The sequence below is a fragment of the Rousettus aegyptiacus genome, unplaced genomic scaffold (genome assembly GCF_014176215.1).
Source record: "Rousettus aegyptiacus isolate mRouAeg1 unplaced genomic scaffold, mRouAeg1.p scaffold_m13_p_4, whole genome shotgun sequence".
In the NCBI taxonomy this organism is placed as follows: Eukaryota; Metazoa; Chordata; class Mammalia; order Chiroptera; family Pteropodidae; genus Rousettus; species Rousettus aegyptiacus.
In genome coordinates, this window is record NW_023416307.1 from 42,754,149 (window position 1) to 42,777,069 (window position 22,921).

At 37.6% G+C, this 22,921-nt stretch overlaps 1 protein-coding gene across 3 annotated transcripts; it reads left to right on the forward strand.

Moving 5' to 3' along the window:
• The first annotated feature begins 642 nt into the window (after window positions 1-642).
• KNG1 (kininogen 1) lies at window positions 643-22,921 on the forward strand. Of its 3 annotated transcripts, XM_016136258.2 has the most exons (11): window positions 643-959; window positions 3,310-3,420; window positions 4,470-4,554; window positions 7,388-7,560; window positions 8,724-8,831; window positions 12,753-12,837; window positions 13,676-13,848; window positions 18,814-18,921; window positions 19,039-19,125; window positions 20,564-20,641; window positions 22,677-22,921. In XM_016136258.2, the coding sequence occupies exons 1-11, from the start codon at window positions 765-767 to the stop codon at window positions 22,758-22,760; spliced, it is 1,287 nt and encodes a 428-aa protein (XP_015991744.2). In that variant the 5' UTR covers window positions 643-764; the 3' UTR covers window positions 22,761-22,921. The 3 variants fall into 3 exon arrangements, with proteins under 3 accessions (XP_015991744.2, XP_015991746.2, XP_015991745.2); XM_016136259.2 differs by lacking the exon at window positions 20,564-20,641 and having other exon boundaries at window positions 645-959; XM_016136260.2 differs by lacking the exons at window positions 19,039-19,125; window positions 20,564-20,641 and having other exon boundaries at window positions 644-959.

The window sequence follows — 22,921 nt, forward strand, 5'->3', positions numbered from 1 at the left end:
CCATATCCACCAAAACAGAAACAAGAAACAAGGGCGGGGTATAACTCAGCCCATATCTTCTTACGCTTCTCACCTGTCTCCTCCACCCTGGGGAGCACTTTTCTTTCTACAACTAACGCAATTGAATGGAAAGAGGCTGGCTTGGCCAGAGACCCGATAGGATGCCCACCTTTCAGTTTCAGTTGTGCCGATGTCCTGGTGTGAGACTCCCCGTACTCAGTGCGTCGCTGTGCATAGGTTCCCCAGGCAAGCAATAGGCTTGGTAGCAGCCTGCTTCTCTGCAGCTAGATGTCCTGCAAAGAAATTTTATTGAAAGATGTCTACACATTGTTGCATTGTTGTCACGTGTAGTGACCCTCATAAATGGCTTTGGGCAAGTCATTTGGGAAAGAGAATAACAGAGGTGGTTGGTGTTTTTTTCTCTTCCTTTATGAGATTCTGCTCTGATTTGCTATATGGAGTTATGTAATTACCCAGAAATGTGTTCTGTACTTCCACTTGCTTCCCAAATACAAACAAGCAGGTCACAACCCCAGTGTTGTAATGTTTCAACCTGAAATCTGCTTAGATAACCCAGCAGAGTCATTTGTCCTTTTCAAACAGGGCATATAGTGTATGGCAGCAGGAATCCAATCAGGGCCCTGGAATGCTAAGGCAGAGAGAGGAGGAGAGGCAGAGGAGATAAAAGGCTGGGGAGAGTTAAAATCAGCATCCAAGTTGGCTCCCCATTCTTGCTGAAACTCCCAGAGGGAGATTGTTAAATCATGAAGTTGATTGCCGTCCTTTTCCTTTGCTCCATGCTGCCGCTAAGTGTAACCCAAGAGTACCACTCGCAAGAAATTGACTGCAATGATGAGGATGTATTTAAGTCTGCAGATGTAGCTCTGAAGGCATATAATAATGAAAACCAAAGTGGCAACAAGTTTGTATTGTATCGCATAACCGAAGTCACCAAGACGGTGAGTGAGCTGTGTTTGACCTTGTTTGGGATTTGTGCTATCACTGGGAGCCCAGGCTTCACACATGCACACACACACCCAATCACCAAAGAACTTATAATCAAACGTAGAAGCTTACAGCTCTTAGAAAAGACAACGCTCTGGCCTAGGACTGCAGGGCAAGGCATGACTAGTCCTCGGGCCACCAAAGTTGCCTTCCTCTGAGATCGGAGTAGTATTCTATGGTGAAATGAAAGAAAGGTGGATGGAAACATTTGAAAGGGACTGTGCAGTGTGGGATAGATAACCCAGAAACTCAGGCCTCAGCAAAAGGGTTTACTAGATGAGCAGACTTAGATTCAAATGGGGAGGGGAATGCTTAAGAGGGTAAATTTAACAAATACTATATGTGTATAAGCTCGCTTATAAGTAGAATCTAAAAAAGTCAAATTCATAGAAGCAGAAGGTAGAATGGTGGTTGCCAGGAGCTGTGGAATGGGAGAGATGGGGAGATGTTGGTCAAAGGATACAAACTTTTGATTACAAGATGAATAGGTCCTGGGGATCTAATGTACAGCATGGTGATTAGAGTTGATCATACTGTAATGTATACTTGAAATTTGCTAAAAGGCTAGGTGTTAAGCAGTCTCACCACACACACACACACACACACACACACACACGCACGTGCACACACACACACACACACACATACTTGAGGTGATGCCATATTAGTTAGCTTATTTGTGGTAATCATTTCACAGTGTCTGCCTATCAAATCACCATTGCACACTTTAAATATGTACAATTTTTATTTGTCAACTATACCTCAATAAAGCTAGAGTAAAAGGGTATGTCTCTGAGGAGTCAGAAATGAGATTAACATGGTTCTACTGCATTAGACAAAATACCTACCATGAAATCCACATGGCCGAATGCATCAAGGGTAACAGCAATGTTCTAGTTGGTTTTTTATATTTTTTAATCATTTATTGATGCACTCAGGTTGAAGACAAATCCTGACAGGACATGTGATTTCAATAGTTTAAATGTCTTCCTGTGCTCACCTGAGTCAAAGAAGAGATATGTGCAGGTTTTGCCGCAGAGAAAGTAAGGTTTATTTTTAGAGAGTTGCACAAGTCCTGGGGACACTGATAAACTATTGCTCTCAACAACCTGCCCCCCTTCCCCTCCCCCCACCACACACACCTAAGGCTAAAATGTTATCCTTAGTGTAACTGAAATGTATTGTCCTCATGATTATAGACCTAAGGCTTAATGATTAAAGGAGCAGGCATACGAAGGAGGAGGGTGAAAAAAGCAAGTAAGTCACAATGCCATTATCTGGGCAAAACTAGCCTGAATCAGAAAAAAACTATATTAAAGAAATGAAGTTTGTTTGCAGTTATAACTCCATCATCTCCCAGATGCAAATATTCTGACCAGCACGGACTCTGAGAGAGTCCTGCCCCAGGAGTGAGGAATCCTAGGATCTGGGTTAGCTCTGCCTTTCCAAAGTGGGAGACTGCCTAAACTATGCCCCATCTACTTGGGGACAGGGGGGAGCTCCTTTCTCTCACCTGCAAAGTGAAGGTCTGGACAATATGACCTGCCGGGTCCTTTTGCTGCTCCACATGCCAGGATTTTGCTTCAGAAAGTTCATCTAACTCAGCACCTTTGCATTTTAAAAGCCTTATTATTTCATGACATGCTAGAAAAAAAACGGAAAACAAAACAAAGCAAATAAAAATACTAGAATTACCCACAACTAATCACACCATCCAGAACTGTTAACATTTTTTTTTTTTTTTCAAAAATGAAAAAAGTCCAGGAGCGGGGAGGGGGAAGGTAGACAGGGGAAAAAAATTAAATCATTTCTTCAATTAAATAAATAAATAAATAAAAGAATTAAAATTAAAAGAAAAAAAAGAAAAAACCCTCTTGTTTGTTTGCTTTCTAATTGTACAAGTAATATGTATTTGTTTAAAAAAAATACTCAGATAATTCAGGAATGTTTGTTTAAAAAAGAAAGGCAAAGATAACTGTACGCCCACCACTGAGAGACACTTTAACAGCTTTGCTGAGTGACTTTCCAGACTTTTAAAAATCATGTACGCACATATAAATTGGAAACTACAAAAATAGGCTAATACTATGGATAGTACTTTGTAACTTCAAAAATATATTATGAACATTCTTCTAAGTAAACATTTATATCTTTCAGTATTTTTAATAAATACTGTGCACTTGTTTAATTAAATCGAGATCACATATTCATAACTGCCCCAGATCTCACTCAAATGGTTGGCTGTCAGGTCAGTTGGATGAACCCTACATATCTCTGATTGCATTTTTTTTCTTTTTTTTTTAGGAAAACCCTAACCCATTTTATTCTTTCAAGTACCAAATCAAGGAGGGTGACTGTCCTGTTCAAAGTAACAAAACCTGGCAAGATTGTGACTACAAAGATTCTGAACAAGCTGTAAGTGTGCTGACATTTTGGAGCCTCCAGTTTTCTGCATTAAGCCTGCCAGATTTTTTTCCTAGTGCTAGGGACGATGAATAATATTGTTGAGTCTTTTTGTGAGGGATACACATAAACCCTGAAATGTATAGAAAAGCCAAATGCTTGATGTCTGGGTACTTGCGTAGACAGAAGGGGCTTGGAGAGACTAGCTGTTAAATGTGGAGAAAGCCCTCCCATGAGAAGGGAACCCCAACGACTAATTGGGACAAGTGGGCCCCAGAGAGACTACAGATCAATAGTTGGGCCAAGACTGAGGGCTCGTGAGGGGAGACAATGGGAGCTTCCACTACACAGGCCTGAGTACGAATCCTACTCTGCCTCCAACTGGCTGACCACTCTGAACCCAAGCACTCCTTTTAGCAGATAAAATTGACCTTATCTGGTAGGAGTGTAAAAAGAGATACATTATGCAAAGGTCCCTGTTTCAATAACAATGGCTATCCTAACCAAATGCCTAACATCAGCTTGCCCCACCCCCGCTGGTTATTTGGCCTTAATTAAGGGAGACTACAGAAGGTATCTGCTAGGAAAGCAAGCCACTTTTTCTAAAGTCCATGGATTCACTTCTTTAATGTCAAAACACTGGCATCCTGTTCCCAGTTCGAACACTGAAGTTGAAAGGTAAGTCAAGAGTAGAGTTTAGCAGGCTGGTTCTAGGGCATTGTGTCCATTTGGGTGGAAAAGAAATATCACCAGGGCTTAGACAAAAAACTTATACTTTAAAACCTTGCCATTGATGCCGCCTCTTCTCCAATGTCTCCTGAATATCAGCAGCTTATAAATAATAATGATTAGGCTACAAAAGCATTCGTTCTGTGTCTCAAAACTGTTAGAAAAAATCTTGACAAGTTTTTTAAAAAGAAGGAAAGCCATATTTAGCAACAGAACTAGATGCACTTTTCCATTTGAAAGATTAAGATAAATGTTTCAGCTGGCTTTTATTTATTTATTTATTTATTTATTTATTTATTTATTTTGTTGTTGTTGTTGTTGTTGTTGTTTAGGCCACAGGAGAATGCACGGCAATTGTGGGGAAGAGAAGGAACATGAAATTCGTTGTAGCTTCCCAGACCTGCCAGATTACTCCAGGTAGCTGACACATCTGGTGGTGGTGCCTTGGGAGAAAAGGAACCATTTCCATGTGGGACCGGGAGGAGCACAACACAGAAAAAGCCCCTCCAGAGGGCAGTGGTAGGGATGCCATTTGCAGCTTTGGGGTGGGGGAGGGGAAGAGCAGCGGAGTTCTGAGGCTGGGGCCAGGCTCTCACCAATCATCCTCTCAGCGCTATCCAGATTCTCTTCCTGAGAGTGGTACTGTAATACGTGTGTGCCAGGGTCCTGTGAAAGGACTAGAAGACATGAGACTTGCCTTCAATTGTAGGCAGCATCCTAGAGTAAGAAAAGCATAAGCTTTGAGGCCAGACCTGGCCTGGAATCTTTCAAAAGCTCTTCACCTTTTCGGCTTCCCTTTTATCTGTAAAAGAGGATTGAAATAGTTCTCATGCATGGTATTTTTGTAGATTGAAACTAGATGATATCCCTGAAGGTATAATCACAATAATGTACTAATGATAATCAGGATAAAAGTAATAATAGCTAACTTTCTTGAGCATGTATAGCCAGCCACAGTTCTAGTCACTTTACATGTATTAACATTTAATTCTCGCAACAATTCTGTGAAGCAAGTATTAATATCCCCATTTGCCTGAGATCCCACGGCTAGTCATGAACAGAATTGATATAGTAGACTCTCTAAGTATGGAGCAACTCATGAACAGATGTAACCCTGTTAGCCCCTTCCCTCTTGCGGCAAAGGGGCGGGGTACAGAAGAATGGGCACATCTAGGTGACGTCAGTCACAGAAGCCATCCCAGATCAGGCCTTGTGCAAGACCTAGTTTTAGTATATGAGCCTCCAGAACTGTGTCTTCAGCTACACTTTTGAACCTCACCAGAGTGGCGATTGGTCTCTTCTGGATTTAGTAATCTGTACGGAACCCACAAACACTATATTTCTTGAGTTTCAGCTCTTGCAAGAAGTTGCATCCAAAGAAAAACAGTCCAAAACAGAAAAGAAATCACAAGTAATCAAAATTCTTTTCCTTGGAGTAGCTTTTTATTGTTCAGGGTAAGAACTCTATCTCACAAGCAAATTTTCACATTATCCAGAACGCAGCACTTATATACTATGAGAGAAAAAGCTCTTTGCCACACCTTCAGAAAGTACTACTAGGTCCACAGTCCCTCATCTGAGACCTTTTTAGTCAAATGGGTTTCAGAATTCAAATTTTTAAATCTTTATTTTAATTTTTAAAAATCTTTCTAGAAATGTTGGGGCAGGGTGGAAACCAGATTTACATCCTTCCCTCACCCTTAAAGGGCTGCTCCATCTCTTTCCTTACCCCAATCAGAACTGCCTTTGAGGTCAAGCAAACCAGCCTCTTGTCTTTTCTTCATCTCCCGTTTCACCTCTGTGCTCACCTTTTTTGTTGTCGTTCTCTCATAAGTAATTCTCTCACATTTCCCATATAATTCTCCAGGTTTTTAACTTTGCCCACTGCCTTGATTCAACACAACTTATGTTAGGAGGTGGGGGGTGAAGATATGAATATTTACCCAGTAGATCTTTTTCTTGACATGCATACCAATGGAGTGAAAACCAAGAAACTGTTACGAGGGGTGCTGTGTTGACCTGCTGACAGCTGAGGGGCAGTGTTACAGAACACTGTTGGCCTCCTGGTTCTGCTTGGATCTTACACATTGAGCAGTGAGAGCCCCCTGGGTAGAGAGGCCTAGGACTCCTTCGCGAGTTCCCCCTCTTTACAGCATGTGTCTCTACTGACCAGTTGGTTATGGCTGTGTTATAAACATTACTTGTTAATACAAACTCACTGCTGCTAATATTTTACATATTTTATTGAAACCCCTTCAGTGGCTCCTCGTTTTTACAATAGAATATTCTCAATTTACTTTAGGGGTCTCTGAAGACTCTAAAATAATGTGGAGAATGTTGTTCATTTTCCTGGAGAGCATGCCATAGCTTTCATTAGGTTCGCCAAGATGCCCATGACCCTTGGAATATAGTTAGTATCCCTTGGCCTCCAGAGAGCGTCTCAAACTGACTCAACAGTAAAACTCTTTCTACTGACTGCTCAGACCTCAATCCCCCCTCCCTGCCTCTTGCTTTAAGCTCTGGCGAATGTGCATGTGCGAATGTGCGTACTCCACATCCCACAGGGCTGCCCCGACTCATCCTGCTTTCTTGGGAGCTGTTCGTTCCTATTCCTCAGGCCTCCCACCTCATGTTGCCTGATTGACACTGACTGTGCTTTTACCCTTCTTGGCTCAGATGTCTTCTCAGAAAAGTCCTTAGCTCACTCTGGGCTCCTCCCTTTCAAAGCTCCTGCTGAATTACATTGAAATGATCCCTCTACAGTTCCATCTCTCCCACTTAACATTGCCCAGCTCCTTCAAGGCAGCGACCATTACCAGCAAATCGACATAGCCATGTAGTCTAGCTCACTGCCTGGCACATTACAGCTGGTACAAAATACACATTTCTTGGATCGAATTGATGCAAAACGCATAATTCCCCGAACCAGGCTTCAAGGAGCTTTAATTAATGATGAAAACTAAATAATGAGATATCTGTAATGTCTTTTTTATAAGGATATAAATTCATATATTCTATAATTTAAAATAATCATGCACAGTGGTATGTATATAAGACGTTTCTAAGAAAATGATAGCTTTTTTCCCCCTCTGACTGAAAAGCAGTCTTGTCTTCTCTTTAATTAATGCATACTAGGACTTACAGGAAAATTTGTTTACCAGGGCCTTCAAAATTTTCTTACTTATTTTGGGCAATGTATCTGAATGCAGGTTTTGCTCATTAACTGCCCTTTTGCCTATTCTTTGTCAAGCCGAGGGCTCTGTGGTGACATCCCAGTACGACTGCCTTGGCTGCGTGCACCCCATATCAACTGCCAGCCCTGAACTGGAACCAGTTCTGAGATATGCCATTCAACATTTTAACAACAACACTCATCATTCCCACCTCTTTGCTCTTAAAGAAGTGAAAAGTGCCCAGAAACAGGTTTGCTCTTTAATTTTTCCATTTCTCAAAGTATTGTGAAAATTTGTTAGCTCCTTATGTTTAGGGTTTCATTACCTAAAATAAACCATTGGCTGAAGGAGAACATGATTCCACGACTGGCAGTGAGGGAGCTCTTTTATGTTCTCATCTGAGGCAAAGAGCACAGGACGCAAAGAGCTTTCTCTTTAGTCAAAGTGATTCGGATATTGCAATATATAAATGGGAAAAGGGTGGCTAACAGACCGCTTCCTTTGAGACTGGTTTTAATAAATGAGGAGTCAGCATACATGTTCTTCTTAAAGATGATGAAATGAAAAAGCCTTCTGGCCTTAAGGTTTTAAGAAAACTATAGCATCACCTAGCTATAATGTGTCAAAAATGGATCTGAAATATTAAAGTATACCTAAAAAGGTTGGCACAAATTTCTCAGTACCCTATAGTTTCCATATTATCAGGAAAAAAGTAAATACTTGTAAATCTGCTCTTTCCATTGCCTCGCTTCACTAAGTCTTTCCTGACAGTTGACTAGGTCTCTAATTATGAGGGACTCACTTTGGTCAGTCATTCCCTGTCTTTAATAGACCTTCCAACTTGCCTTCATGCAAGACGCATGTTCTACTCAATTATGTCCATACTGAGCAATTGGAGAGGGACTAGCCCAGGATAAAGCAGAGAAGTTTTATTATCTGACAATCTGGGAACCTGAGAACCTACCAGTAAAGGCCACTCTAGTTCCAAAGTTTTCTTTAGCCATCTAGAAGAGCATTATTAATATTTTATAAAATTCAATAGAACATTTTTTTTCTGAGGTCTGGCAGGAAATACAGTAACTCCATCTATATACTGTTTTTCATTTTCAGTAACTCCATCTATATACTGTTTTTCATTTTCATATGTAGGAGAGAGAGAGAAAGAGAGAGAGAGAGAGTGTGTGTGTATGTGTGTGTGTGTGTGTATGTGCGTGTGCGTGTGTGTGTGTGTTGAGGGATGTGAGAGTCATAAAATGCTCAATATTTATTTGGTCATGACTTTTGTTGCCTAGTAATAATAATAGTTTATATTTTTGATCACTTATGACATGCCAGGCAGTATACTAAGCTCCTCATAACACTGTGAATAATGTTTAAACTGCCCTGTAAATATTCAATTCAAAATTGTTTTAGGTGGTGGTTGGATGGAACTATAAAATCACATATTCAATTGAGAAAACTAATTGTTCCAAGGAGAATTTTCTGTCCTTAACTCCAGACTGCAAGTCTCTTCTCAACGGTGTAAGTAGGCAAATATCTAATTATAAAGTTCTTAGCATTTTGTGTCCAATATTTACAGGTGTGAGAACTCTCAGCTATGTGGGAAGGCTAAAATTTTAGATGGCATTCACCAATTCACGGTCACATTCCCTTGTGTGCTCTGAAGCTCACGTCACTGTGCAACCTGCCTTACCTACTTGGTCAAAAAAAATCTATTCATCTAACAAATAAGCATTTACAGATATAGCTTGGAACTAAAAATAGCCTGAGATAAAATGATGTCACGGTCAAGTTTGTCTCTTCGTGTCTTCACACTTTCCCCGTCTCTCTTTCTTCCCCTCATGCTCAAAGTCCTTCCAGTGCTCCCAAGTGCTACCCAGGACAATCCCTCACTTTACACTTGTCTCTGCTTCTTTTCTCACCTTCCCTCCTGTACCTTTATCTTTCTTTAATAAACACATCCTGTATTTGTTTTGTTAAACTGCAACTAACTTCACAAATTCCAATATTTCCCTTGGTCAACACCGGTGCTTCAATTCTAGATTGTTAAAGAATTAAACTCCTGGAAAGTGACACTTTCTAGGATAATATCTTGTTATCACAACCAAAATTATGCTAAAAGAGTATATCTCAAGGTGGCAGTAGTTAGTGCATGTTTGATAACTAAGATCTTCCCATGTATATTTGCATTTTAGCAGAAGGCTGTGCTTTAAGCAAAGTATTCCTGCAAGCCCTTTATTTATTCTACTTCTAAAATTTTTTTATATGGGAAGAAAACGAGAAATCCAGACAGTAAAATGTTAATTTCAGCATTATTATTAATAAAAAAAACATTGGAAATATCTTATATTTTCAATTTAAGCTAATGGTAAATTATAATTTGTCTATACAGTAGAATATGTGCAGCCATTAAAATTACATTGGCAGAGTTTTTGATGACTTAGTAAAATGATTATAACATGTTAAGTAAAAAAACAAAAAAGCAGGATACAAAACTATACATACAAACTCATTCAAATGTATAATGTAAGTATTAAAAGTGATGGGAAACAAATATGCCAAAACATAAAATATACTTAACTTTCAGTTGGAACTGTGGGTGCTTTTGCTGATCCTTTATACTTTTTGGAACTCTTCAATACTTCCCAATATATCTAATCAAGTATATAGATATTTCATAATTGGGAAAAAAGTAAAAAGGACAGTATTAATAAAGTAAAAAGACAACTCACAGAATAGGAGAAAATATTTACAAATCATATATCTGATAAGGGTTTACAAAGTAACAACAAAAAGGCAATAAACCCTATTTTAAAATGGGCAAAGGACTTAAATAAACATTTCTCTAAAGAAGACATATGAATGGTCAATAACCACATAGAAAGATGCTCTACATAATGGTTGCACACCACTGTGAATATAATTAATGCCACTGAATTATACACTTAAAAATGATAAAAGTAGCAAATTTTATGTTCTATATTTTTTACCATAATATATATAATCCTCTAAAAACGTATGCTCTAGCTACTACCATTTAACTTAGTTTGAATAGTCTGGCCTTTTAAGCATCTATTAACACCCTCTGTTTTTTATGTTTAGTTAGCCATTTGAGATTATATAGGCCTAAATGTTATCTTGCTTTCTGCATCTGTTTGTAAGGTCTTGATTTAGTTTTCTCTTTGCAGTCCAGAGAGATGCAACGGCTGGTTGGAGTCACAAAGCCAATCAAATTTTTAGTGTAACTTCTCTGAGCCTCTACTTCCTCATTTGTATAATAGCACCTAAGTCACAGTTTGTTACAAGTATAAAGGACATAAAATATAAATGAAATATGTTGCCTACATTGGTAAGAGTTAAGGCCTTGCCACTCAAAGTTTAGTCCCTGGACCAGCAGCATCAGCATCACCAGTAAACTTGTTAGAAAAGCAGAATCCTGAACTCCACCTCACACCAACTTAATCTGCATATTAACAAGATTCTCAGATTATTCATTTGCATACTAAGTTTGGAAAAGCACTGATTTAAGAGGTTTCGTGAGTAGTTCTCCTCAAGCCATACCGTACATTAGAATCACTTGGCCAGCTTTAAAAGTACCTATTCCTAGGCCACACTTCCAGGATGAGTTTCTGGAGTCAGAATGATCTAAAAATTTCTCAGGTGAATCAAATATGCCGATAGAATTGAGAACCTGTAGGCTACTTCCAGTATTCTTCTCCCCATCTGAAATTAAGGTATTATAAATGTGGTATTCCCCATATCTTTAAAAACTATAACATTTATTATATATGTGTTTCCTTACTGAAAATATACATTTATAGCAAACTTTAAGATGATACAGGAACAAAAAAAATATACGTATCGTACCATATACCAAATACCCCAAGGTATCTGAACATATTTCCTTCTTGTACATTTGGGAGAGGGGATGATATAGACAATTTTTAGTGATATTTTGTATTTTGATACTTGTGATTATTTTATATGCTACATTTTTTCACCTAAGAATTTTTATGTTATTAAAACACTTGATAAATTTGCTTTTAAATAACTGTATAATATCCCGATAAAGGTACTGGAGATTGTTTTTTGAATTACTTTCCTATATTTTGGTTATTTTCATTTTTTGTTATAATTAATAACTCACCAAACATATTTTGAGAATAAAGCTATTTCTGTATTTGGTATAATTTCCTCAGAATAAACTCTCAGCTTTATACATAGTATAAAACTGTACAAAATCTCTTACAACTCTTGATATATAGGTTGACTATTTGCCAAATGCACCAATTTATATTCTATCAGCAATGTGTACCCTTAATATAATTCAGTATTATTTTTTAAATATAGTTAATTTCATAGACAAAAACATTTTTGGTTTCCATTGTCTCTATTAGCAGTGTAGTTAATATGCATTTATTTAACCATTATATTTTCATATGTTTGTTAGAAATTTATGGCTTTTGTTTTTGTTTTTTATATTTTTCCTTATCCAAGGAAGACCCTAACTATTTAGGCAAGTGTATTTAGATTTCCAAGTAGTTAGTTTTTTGTTCATTTGTTTAAACTTACGGTATTAATTTTAGGGATTTTTTTTTCTTTTTGGTGCTGAGGTCTAAGAACATGGCCTATATTGTTTTTGATTTGCAAAATTTATTGAGCCCTTTTTGTGACCTAGTATAAAAGCAGTTAAAAATATTAGCATCATACATATAAAAATGTCACTTTATACATGTAACATATGAAAATACCATTTAAATAATTTTTTATAATGTTACTCAATTCTTCTGTGACCTTAATTATTTTTTTATCCATTTGGCCTGTCTTAGATTTATAGTTGTATATTAAATTTTCCCACCACAATTATTCTCCATTTCTACTCATATATCTATTTTCTGCTTTGTATATTTTAATTCTGTGCTTCTAGATTATATATTTTATAAAAATGAAATGAACTTTTCTACTACTTTCATGAGTTTTTATTACCTTGAATTTTACTTTGTCCAATATTAATAATACTCTAGCTCCTTTTTGTTTATATTTGCCTCATATAGCTTTGCTCATCTATTATGTTTAATCTTTATCATTTTTATTATAAGATATTGTTCTTAAAAATGTAATACGTTGATTTTGTTTTTGACTTAATCTGAAAGTTGACCTTTCTAAAAGAAAATTTTACTCATTTACTTATATAGTTATTATTCCTATACTATTATTCCTATTCTTGTCATCTTATTTCATGTTTCCGTGTGTTTGTGTATATGTGTTTGTTGTTGGTGGTGCTATTACCTAATTGTTTCTTATTCTCTCTTTTGCCACTAAACTATGTTTTGTTTTGCTTTCTATGCAAAGTTAACATCCTGTATTTTGTTTTACTAGTTGTTTACTTTAAAGATTTTAAAAATGTTTTTAATTTATTCACTTATACTTTTTAAAAACTAGGATACCGGTGAATGTACAGATGATGCATACCTGGATACTCAGCGAAGAGTTGCTTCCTTCTCACAGAAATGTGACCTTTTTCCAGGTATGGAATAATACAAGTTTGTACATGTTGGTCTCAGACAACCAGCCAGGTCTTTTCATAGGAATTGCGCTTTGGGTTTCATGATATGCCACAAAGTCTATATGACCAAAGGACCTTACTGAGAACACTGTACCCCATTTCTTCCCAGTTATGCTGTAGCAGGTGCAGTGGAGACTGCTCTGCAAGTGGAAAGAAGGGAATATGGTTGCAGAAGGGAAAATGTATATTCTCTAGGCAAAGCTGGTCTTCAGGTACAAAGTCAGCTGGTCCTCCTTGTGTACAAGATGTCCCTACATCAGGTGTTGTAAATTGGGGAAGCTATATCTCATTTTTAATCACTCAAAATAAAATATTCAGTTAAAGATTTTTATTCTCCTGCATATTATAGTCAGGGGTGGAGGGGTGGATAGCACAACCAACAGTTGGCTTTTCTCATACTTGAAAGATAGTTGTATACATTCCACATTGAAAAGTATTACTGAAGCTGCCTGCTAACCAGAATCATAGGACTTAAAAATTTTCCACTAGAGAGTCATTCCTTTAAGTTAAGCATTATTTTTTACACTTTCCATCGAAAATGTAAAAACTTAGGAGAAGCGCAGCATGTTGAATCACTAACACCCTCCAATCGAAGATTTCTCTAAACACACTTGGCTCTGAGGAGGAGAAAAAAGAAGAGGTAGTAAGGTGAAGGTCAGACAAACTCCTCACACTCACTACGGGGCCTTGGGCTGCCACGTGGCTCTCTGCAAATGGACGCTGGATCATGTGTGAGAGAGGCACTAGGCTAGACTGCTCCTTCAGAACACACGCTGTCTTAAAAGCCTGATTCTTTCAGCGGAGGAATCTGTACCACTACCTACCAGGATGTGCCTTGGCTGCCCCAAAGAGCTACCTGTTGACAGTCCAGAGCTGGAGGCACCTCTGACTCATTCCATTGCAAAACTTAATGCAGAGAATAATGGAACCTTCTATTTCAAGATTGACATTGTGACCAGAGCAACGGTACAGGTCTGTGAATTATGCTACAAAAATGGTGATATTATAGTCTGTGGGCAAATTTCTTATTAATTTTGCCACGATCTTGGCTGTGGAAAAAGGGATCTGAATTTCAATCTCAGCCTCACTGTTTGCTTGTCGTGTGATCTTGAACAAATTATCTAAAACATTCTCTCCATTTTCTGTCTTTAAAGGACTGGGGCGAGGATCAAATAGGATAATATATGTTAATCACTTTTTAAACTCTAAAGTGCTCTATAAATCTAGCAACTACTATGTAATTAATGAAATTTAGGGCTAGAAAAAGCAAGATTTATGCTCTGCATTTCTAGACTCATTTCTTGTGGTACCATCCCTTAGTGCCTTGGGCGCAGCCCCATCATTGGTCTGTCATTGCCCCAGACTCTCGTCCCACTCTCACTACCATGTCATTGCTCCTGTCTGGGGTGTCCTTCCCATCCACAAATGTACTCACTGGGATTTGCCTTTTCTTCCATGCCTTGTCAATAGAAGATAAGGAGCACCCTGGTTTGGAAGTCAGGAAACCTAGCTCTACCACAGCAACAGCCACACATGTCCTGGGTGAACCCTGGCAGTCAGTCACTCAGATTCACTCAGCCTTTGTGGCTTCATCTGTAAAATAAGTGGCTGTATAAGAAGAGCTCAAATCCCTGCCAATTCCAACAGCCTATAACCAAGGTATTCTCAGTTTCCTATTATAGAACCTCAGAATTGGCCTCCCTAAATATAAGCTGAAGAAAAATAATCAAAATAGAACCAAACTGTTAGAGCAAACCAACATGATATTTATAATCTGATGGGAAAAAATCTCATTTGAAATAGTTCATACTTTTGGCTCAGTAATTGCATTTCTAGAAATCTAAAATAGAGTCTTTATATACAATAATATTCATTGCAGCGTTAACTATAAAAGAAAAAAACTGTAAACTGTCAAAATGGTCAATATATAGAAATGATCAGATAATATCTGGCATATCCTTACAATGGCGTATTAAGCGGCAATTTTGAAGCAACTTTGTGAGGAGTCCTTGATGTAGGAAATGCCTTAGGATTAAATATGCAGTGAACAAAGATACCATAAAATCGAATATACATTCCATTGTCTACTGGTATTAAAGAGTACAGAAAACAATACTAAAAAAAAAAATGCCTGAGACTATTCACAGTGGTAGCTTTAGGTGATGGCACAATGATCTATTTAGTTTCATCTTCTAATTTTCTATATTAGTTTTATTACTGGAAAACAAAAACCTAAGCAAATGGTATTAAAATAAGCCAAAACTGACACTTTGATCTCTCCTTGATTTCTTTGGCACATGATCCATGTTAGGCTCACTTGAAGAGTACACCAATTCATGATACTCGTGTTTGTTAGCTTTTCTTCTCACTTTATATTTCTGCTTTCTTGTGAAATTCCCTTATTTTTAATGATGTAGGAATAGTCCAGTAGTCCATTATATACTGCATGTTTGTTGTCAGGAAAGAACCACTCATTCTCAAGCATGACTAGTCCCCTGAGTACTTACAGTTCTCTGTAAATTAACAAATCAACATTATAGCATGTGTGTGTGCACGTGTGTGTGTGGGGGGGGGGGGGGGCTAAGGATGCCAGGGGAGCAACAATTGGTACTACTGCCAATTGAAGCAAACTGATGTTCCTTCAGCTGCCAAATCAATTTGGAATATTGTGAGAATCTCAAACTTACTTTTAAGAGATGAATCTTTACTGATTTCTGCATTTAAAGAGAGCATTTTGGCTGTTCTGACATAGTCATTCACGGCAGCCTTGGTGCAAGCAATCAAGTTACTGGAAACCATTTACCAATTTCCAAATGACCGATTTGTCAAATTGCTAAAGATTTATTTTACAGAGTCAGTCTTTCTTTAACTTTGCATATTTAGTCTATTTGGATTCATGTCCATTCCAAGTTGGGTACTTATTTCAGATACCAAATATTTTTAAAATTTTCCATTTGCACATGTGAATAATTGCAATTTCTGTCATAGGCCATTTATTTTGCCCTACCCCTACCACTTCTGTCCCTGCCATTGTCAAAGTTCCTCCCTGTCCTTGCTCAGATAAATACACAAAGTATCTGTGTGTGTATATTCAGGAATTTTTCCTTTGACAAAGTACAAAAAATGTCAAGGCATATGTTTACATTTGAGACTGGTGCAAATTGCCAAATCGCCAAACTATTTGCAATTATGCCAGTTTACATTCACATTGCCTGAGTATAAGACACTGGTTGATCATCTCGATTTGAGTTACATTCCTACCAACAGTGATCGAAGCTGCATGCTTCCCACACCTGGTCAACACCAAGTATCATCACTGTTTTTCATCTTTGCCAACAAATGGAAGATTGAAAATACTGTTGCAATGCTTTTTAATGTGCATATTTTGATTATTAATGAAGGTAAACTTTTTTTCTGAATTAATGACAATATTAATTTCTTTTCTAAAATACCTGTTCATGTCTTTTGTCCATTTATTTTATCTTTCCAAGTTTGCCTTTTTTACTTTGCTTGAATCAGCTTTTATTTTGTCTATTCAAATTTAAAACTTTTTCCTTCTTTTAGCTTTTCTTCCTCTACTTTTCATCTAAGAAAGGCCTTCTTCATCCTGAGATCTTATGGATATTTATTTGTATATTTTGAGTTTATTTCTTTAATTTAAAATTTTAAATGCATTTAGAATTTATTTTGCTCTATAATATTCTCTACTTTATTTTTATTTTTCCCCCCTCTTTAATTCCCCACCCCTACCTTCCCTTCCCCCCCTGACCTACGGATGTTGCCATCTCCCTTTTTAAGAACTGGATCTCTGAAGGCAGGGCATCTCCTCCCACGTGCTTGTGATGTGCACTTGGGACCAGTGCACCCTGGGTATGGTCCATGGCTCCACCTGGGGCACAAACCCAGGATCTTTTGCACGTAAAGCAGACATGCTAACCACTACACTATGGAGCCACCTCTATTGTCTACTTTAAAAACAAAACTTGAGCAGGATGAGTTTAAGCAGGGGAGGCTTCTGATAAGAATGACACCTGATAATAATGACAATATGGATGTGTTCTTGAGGCCCTCAGATATAAAATGTTACTAAGTCTATTTAATTCCTCCCTTCTGGACCCTGAATTGAGTTGAGCCATCAGTTGTGATTTGTGTCACATATTGTCAACTTTCTTAGGCAACATTACCTTGATCAACATTACTGTAAAAAAAAAAATACATTAAGATGCAATTGAAATGAGCAAGAAAATTTGTGATCACCAAAATATAGATTCTAAAACTCTCTTAGAACTTTCCTCCCCACTTACATGCACACCTGGAGTTTTAAAAGTTATTTAACCATGTGTAGACGGGGTGGGGGGGGAGGAAATTTAAATTATTTCTTCAATTAAAAAAAAATTTTTAACCATGCTTTACAAGCAAAACAATAACCAAAAAGGAGGAGGAGGAGTTTAGTCCTTCCTATGACTCTGCTCTCTTCATCCTCCTCCCACCACACTTTCTCCATGCTTTTAAAAAACATAGAGATAAGGAAGACTGTTTTGGTTTGATTTTCCAGATGAGATTATACTATCACCCTGTAACTTCGTTTTTTAAATATGGTCAACTCTCCAGGTTAACAGATATATTGATGTCCTTTTTGATAGCCATATAATATTACACACACACACACACACACACACACACTGTTAGCCTGCTCAGACTACCATATAAAATATCATAAACTGGGTGTCTTACACAACAGAAGTTTAATTTTCACAGTTCTGGAGTCTAGGAAGTCCCAAAACTAGCCAGTTTGGTTCCCTGGTGGGGCTCTCTTTCTGTCTTGCAGATGGCCACCTTCTCATTGTATCTTCTCATATTTCAGAGGGAGAGAGAGCTCTGATCTCTCCTTGTCTTCTTGTAAGGAGACAATTCCATCATGGGGCCCGCACCCTCATGACCTCATTTAAACTTAATCGCCTCCCAAGGGCCCTATCTCCTAATACCATCACAATGGAGGTTAGGACTTCAATGTATAAATTTGGGGAGGGAAGACACATTTAGTCCATAACACACACACACACACACACACACACACACACACACACACACACACTAAAATCTTAGAATTAAATACTGAATAACTGGGTCTAGAAATTGGATCACATCAACTAACTCTTTGACATATAATTTAAGATCATTTTACCAAGAATATTTTTTCAAGTATATAAGAGATATAAAATATGGCATTTTAAAATGACTGAAAAAACTATACTTGGGATTTTATTGAAGTTACAGTATTTTAAAAAGCATGAGTTTAACTTTTTAAATAAATAAAGTGTGTCCTTGTAGACAAGAAAAAAAATGGGGGGCCACAAAATGTTAACTTGTGGAGAAAATATCACCTAATGATTAAAACTTTTGCTAAAGATTGAAATGGTTTCTTAATATAAAATAATTAAGGGAAGCAAACTAGACAATCCAAATAATTTTCCTAATCACATAATTTAATCCACATAATTTCTGTACTGGTAGTAATAACTCAGTATTTCTCTGATTCAAGATTTGGTAGGACAATAAGGTATATTTAAAGGAAATGTTTAAGTTTTTCTTCCTACTCTTCCTAGATTCTATTACAACTTGAACTCTTGAATGACTAGTGAATTTTACAGCTATCGAATAATAAAACTCAGAAAAATATAAAAATAAAAGTTACAGCCTGATTTTCTTTTTTCATTTAGAAAAGAAAATGAGACCAACCAAGAGCCAAATATTTTACACATGCATACAAACTGGAAGTTTTGTCTTAACAAATATGTAGTTTTTTTGTATAACTCTTATTTGGTCAGTGTAGAATTAAAATTTTAATGATCTCCCCTAAAAGCCTTTAGAGTTAAAACATATGATTTATTGTACAGTATTAATTAAGCATCTACTTTGTGCTAATTAATTTTCCAGGTGGTGGCTGGAAGAAAATTTGCTATTGAGTTCACAGCCAGGGAAACCACATGTTCCAAGGAGAGTAATGAAGAGCTGACCAAAAATTGTGAGACCAATAAATTTGGAGTAAGTAGTAATGCAACTGTCTACTTATTTCCTGAATATCTATTTGATGTTTTATACTTATTTAAGTATCTCATCAATAACACTGTTCTCTCTTTTGGTTTCTGTTTTCATGGATAGCAAATTCTAGATTGTACTGCTGATGTTTATGAGGTACCTTGGGAGAAAAAAATTTACCCTACTGTCAAGTGTCGATCACTAGGAAAGGTATGATTTTAATTACAATCGGTTTAGGTCACTTTTGCTAATTCTAAAAAGTCCTATTTTAGGGTTGAAAATGAACCATTATTTAAGCAAATTGGGGGACTCTCTTTTCTAAAATGGGGAGAACTCTCACATTTCTGTGCTGATCTCTCTTTTTCTATAACTAGAAAGAACAGCAGTCCTCTCGTTTAGTAGGTGTCCCATTGTTTAGTAGGCTCTTAGTGAAGTGCAGCCTCTGCTGTGGAGAGCTAACATTACCAGCTATGCAGCTTCAAGGTGTGTCTGAGATACTCCACTGGCACCTGCTTACATTCTAGGAGCTTGGGAGAAATGCAGATCTCAGATCCCATTCCACATCTACTGAATCAAAATCTGCATTTTTAACACAATCCCCAGGGGATTCATACCTTTGTTCAAGAGAGAGAGAAGCATTGGTTCATATCATCTTTTCTAATTCTTAAGAGAACCTTGGGAGGTGAGTAACACTTTCCCCATTGTCAAGGATGAGACAGGAAAAATTACAAAGATGCTGAGCTCCTACAGTGAATAATAACATTATCAAGTACTTCCTCTGTCCCAGGCACTATCCTGAGGACTTCACATATATTTTTCTCCTGACAACTCTATGAAGCAGGTACTGCTGTTATTCCTATTTTAGAGATGAGAGAAGTGAAGCTGGTGGCACTCAGACTGAAATATAGGTCAAGTCAGAGCCCTCCCTGTTACATGATGCTGATAACTAATAGGGTCTGGCTTGTTTGACTCCAAAACCAAGCTCTTTGCACCACAAGACACTGCCTCCAAATATCATGTTCTCACCCATAATGCAAGTATAGGTAGAAATAATCCACAAATCCATCTCTTCAATGCAAGTTGCCTCTTCTTCCCTTTTTCTGGTTTAGGTTTTTGCCAAGTATAGGTATGTATGTAGTTTAACATGAACATTATACAAAAGGTGTGTTTCAAGCTCTTGAACATGTCCTAATATGTTTTGGCCCAATAAAATGATTGTGGATCTGCTCCATATATATTTGGGTCATAAAGCCCCATTTAGGGTCTTTTGGGATAAAAGCAATGATTATGCTAATAGAAATAGTATCAATTAATAAATAATGTGCCATGGTTTTACATAATCATAGGCTTAGAAGTTACCCTAAAGATGTAGTTTTGCCTCACGATTTTTCCAGATGAAGAAAAAATTTTCCAGCTTAGAGGAGGAGTATTAAGAACAATAATCAATTTCCAAAAATTATAAAATCATTCAAAAGAGGAAAAATATTATATATTCTCATCCTTTCTGGAATATTAATATATTATTTAAAATGTGGCACAGACTTGCTCTGTCGTAAACCAAGATAGCATTGCCAGGTCTCAGTCCCTTCTTTCTTCATTGATAGTGTGGTTTTCACAGTAATGCATTCATCTTAATATTTCTGTTTAGACCTCAATGCTGAAAAGGCCTCCAGGTTTTTCACCTTTCCGATCAGTACAAGTGGAGAAAAAAAAAGAAGGAACAACTGTAAGTCCACCCCACAATTCCATGGCACCTGTACAAGATGAAGAGCAGGATTCAGAAAAAGAACAAAGACCCGCTCGTGCACATGGCTGGGGCCATGAAAAGCAAATAAAACATGGCCTTGGTCATGGCCATAGGCATGAGCATGACCAAGGCCATGGGCATCAAAGGGGACATGGCCTTAGCCATAGACTACAAAAGCAACATGGCCTTGGCCATGGGCATCAAAGGGGGCATGGCCTTAGCCATAGACTACAAAAGCAACATGGCCTTGGCCATGGACATCAACGGGAACTTGACTATGATCTTGAACACCAAGGGAGGCATGGTTTTGGCCATGGACATGAAAAGAAACATGACCTAGCCCATGAACATAAACGTGAACATGGTCATGGCCATGAAAAACATAAAAATAAAGGACAAAACAATGGAAAGCACAATGGTTGGAGAACAGAGCATTTGGCAAGTTCTTCTGAAGATAGTACTACATCTTCTGCACAGACACAAGAGAAGACAGAAGGGCCAATACTCCTCTCTTCTCTAGCCCAGCCAGGTGTAGCAGTTACCACTCCTAATTTTCGGGACTCAGATCTCATTGCAGCTATGATGACTAATGTACCACCAACTCACACAGAGAATGATGATGCCTGGATCCCTGACATCCAGATAGAGCCAAATAGCCTTTCATTTAACCTGATATCTGATTTTCCAGAAAATTCCCCTAAATGTCCTGGACGCCCCTGGAAGCCAGTTAATGAAATGAATCCAACTATGGAAATGACAAACATTGATGATTTCGATCTCTCTGATGCTTTAAATTAATTTATGCAGCCATGGGTGTTTCTTTAACATTTCATCATCCCCCCTCCCCATTGTAAAAATATCCTGATGTAATGCACCAAAAACCATGAAGCTTCAGAACAGCCTAGAGAGAAGTGATGAGACTCCCAATGGGGTACCGTCAATTTCTATGGATGACACAAAACTGTGCAGAATTCTAAATTATTTCTGAGTCTTCCTCACAAGCTTTCTTAACTAGCACAGAAAATGGACAAACAAATGTGCCTTGAGGCCTACTGCAATTTGCTTTTCTAATAATGAATGTGTATCTTAAAATGTACATCACCGATTTTCATACAAAGATTCTTAACATTCTGAATGAACCGTGACATCTGGTCCCTGAACACATATGAAAATAAGGGAAGTCAAGAGACTGAATGCTCAACTTCTAAATGGGGGAAAAATGATAATAAAACCAACCAGAGGTCAAAGAGGGGCAACAAGAAAAAAAAAAAAACTGATTGGCTCAAGGGAAGACAGGCGGAAAGAAATTAATTGACTTTCTTTTTCAAAATGGGCTAGTTATATCAAATAGCTACTCCCACTTGACAAAGATATTCTCATAATTCTCTGAATGGAAATATTTCTCATAAATCAGTAATTTCTGTTTACTCATTAACTATTCTTTGCAACAAGGCTTCCAAATAAGAGTGTTCTGTTTATTTGTTGCTGAGGCTAGAATGAGCAATCCTTAGTTTTCAGCAGTTCTGAGTTTAATCATAAGAATGGAGAGCAGAACAAGTAATACAGAGGCAGCCCTGTGAAGGAAGTCTTTTTTACAGTTGACAAGCGGATATCACAAGATGTGATGCAAATTTTGTTCAGAAATTTTATGAGGAAATTCCTCTCTAGGCACACTTTATTATCACATCATCTGTTTGCTATGACATTGAAGAGCACTGATTTTTGTAAAAAAGAACAATATGATTGTCCTTAATTGATTCTAATGTGAGGGAGGCACACTTGTTTTGCCTAGGGACATGGGACAGGTCTTAAAACAGCTACACTCGCCTGTGGATGCCTGTGTCACTGTGGATGTATCTGAGCCTCTGAGTTTTTATTTCATCTCAAATATTATCTGTACTTATAAATAAAGAACCAATGATGTCAGGAAAAAGTCTCACTTTGTCCACTGTTGCTTCACTTTTCTTTTATTGAATGATAACATTAGATTAACGGAGTTTTATCATACTTACAGAAGCGCCTAAGGCCCTGCGAGTACTACAAGGGCCAACCTCGAAAAGCAGGGGCAGAGCCAACAGCTGAGAGTGAGGTCTCTTGACCAGTGGGCAGAATCTCCACACCTGGCACAATAGCCCCAACAACCTTTGTCAGCAGCCCTGCATGGAAGGATAAGAAGATGGGATAGAATGTAAATAGAGAAGAATGTCATTCTATCACTCTGTTGCTGGGTGTAATAAAGTTTGGTCTTATGTTCTCGCA

Bases quoted from the DNA above. Each gene is read 5' to 3' on its own strand.
- KNG1 (XM_016136258.2), top strand. From the start codon at position 765: ATGAAGTTGATTGCCGTCCTTTTCCTTTGCTCCATGCTGCCGCTAAGT. The intron at 960-3,309 runs GTGAGTGAGCTG...TTTTTTTTTTAG, and splicing joins TAACCGAAGTCACCAAGACG to GAAAACCCTAACCCATTTTA. The intron at 18,922-19,038 runs GTAAGTAGTAAT...TTTCATGGATAG, and splicing joins GTGAGACCAATAAATTTGGA to CAAATTCTAGATTGTACTGC.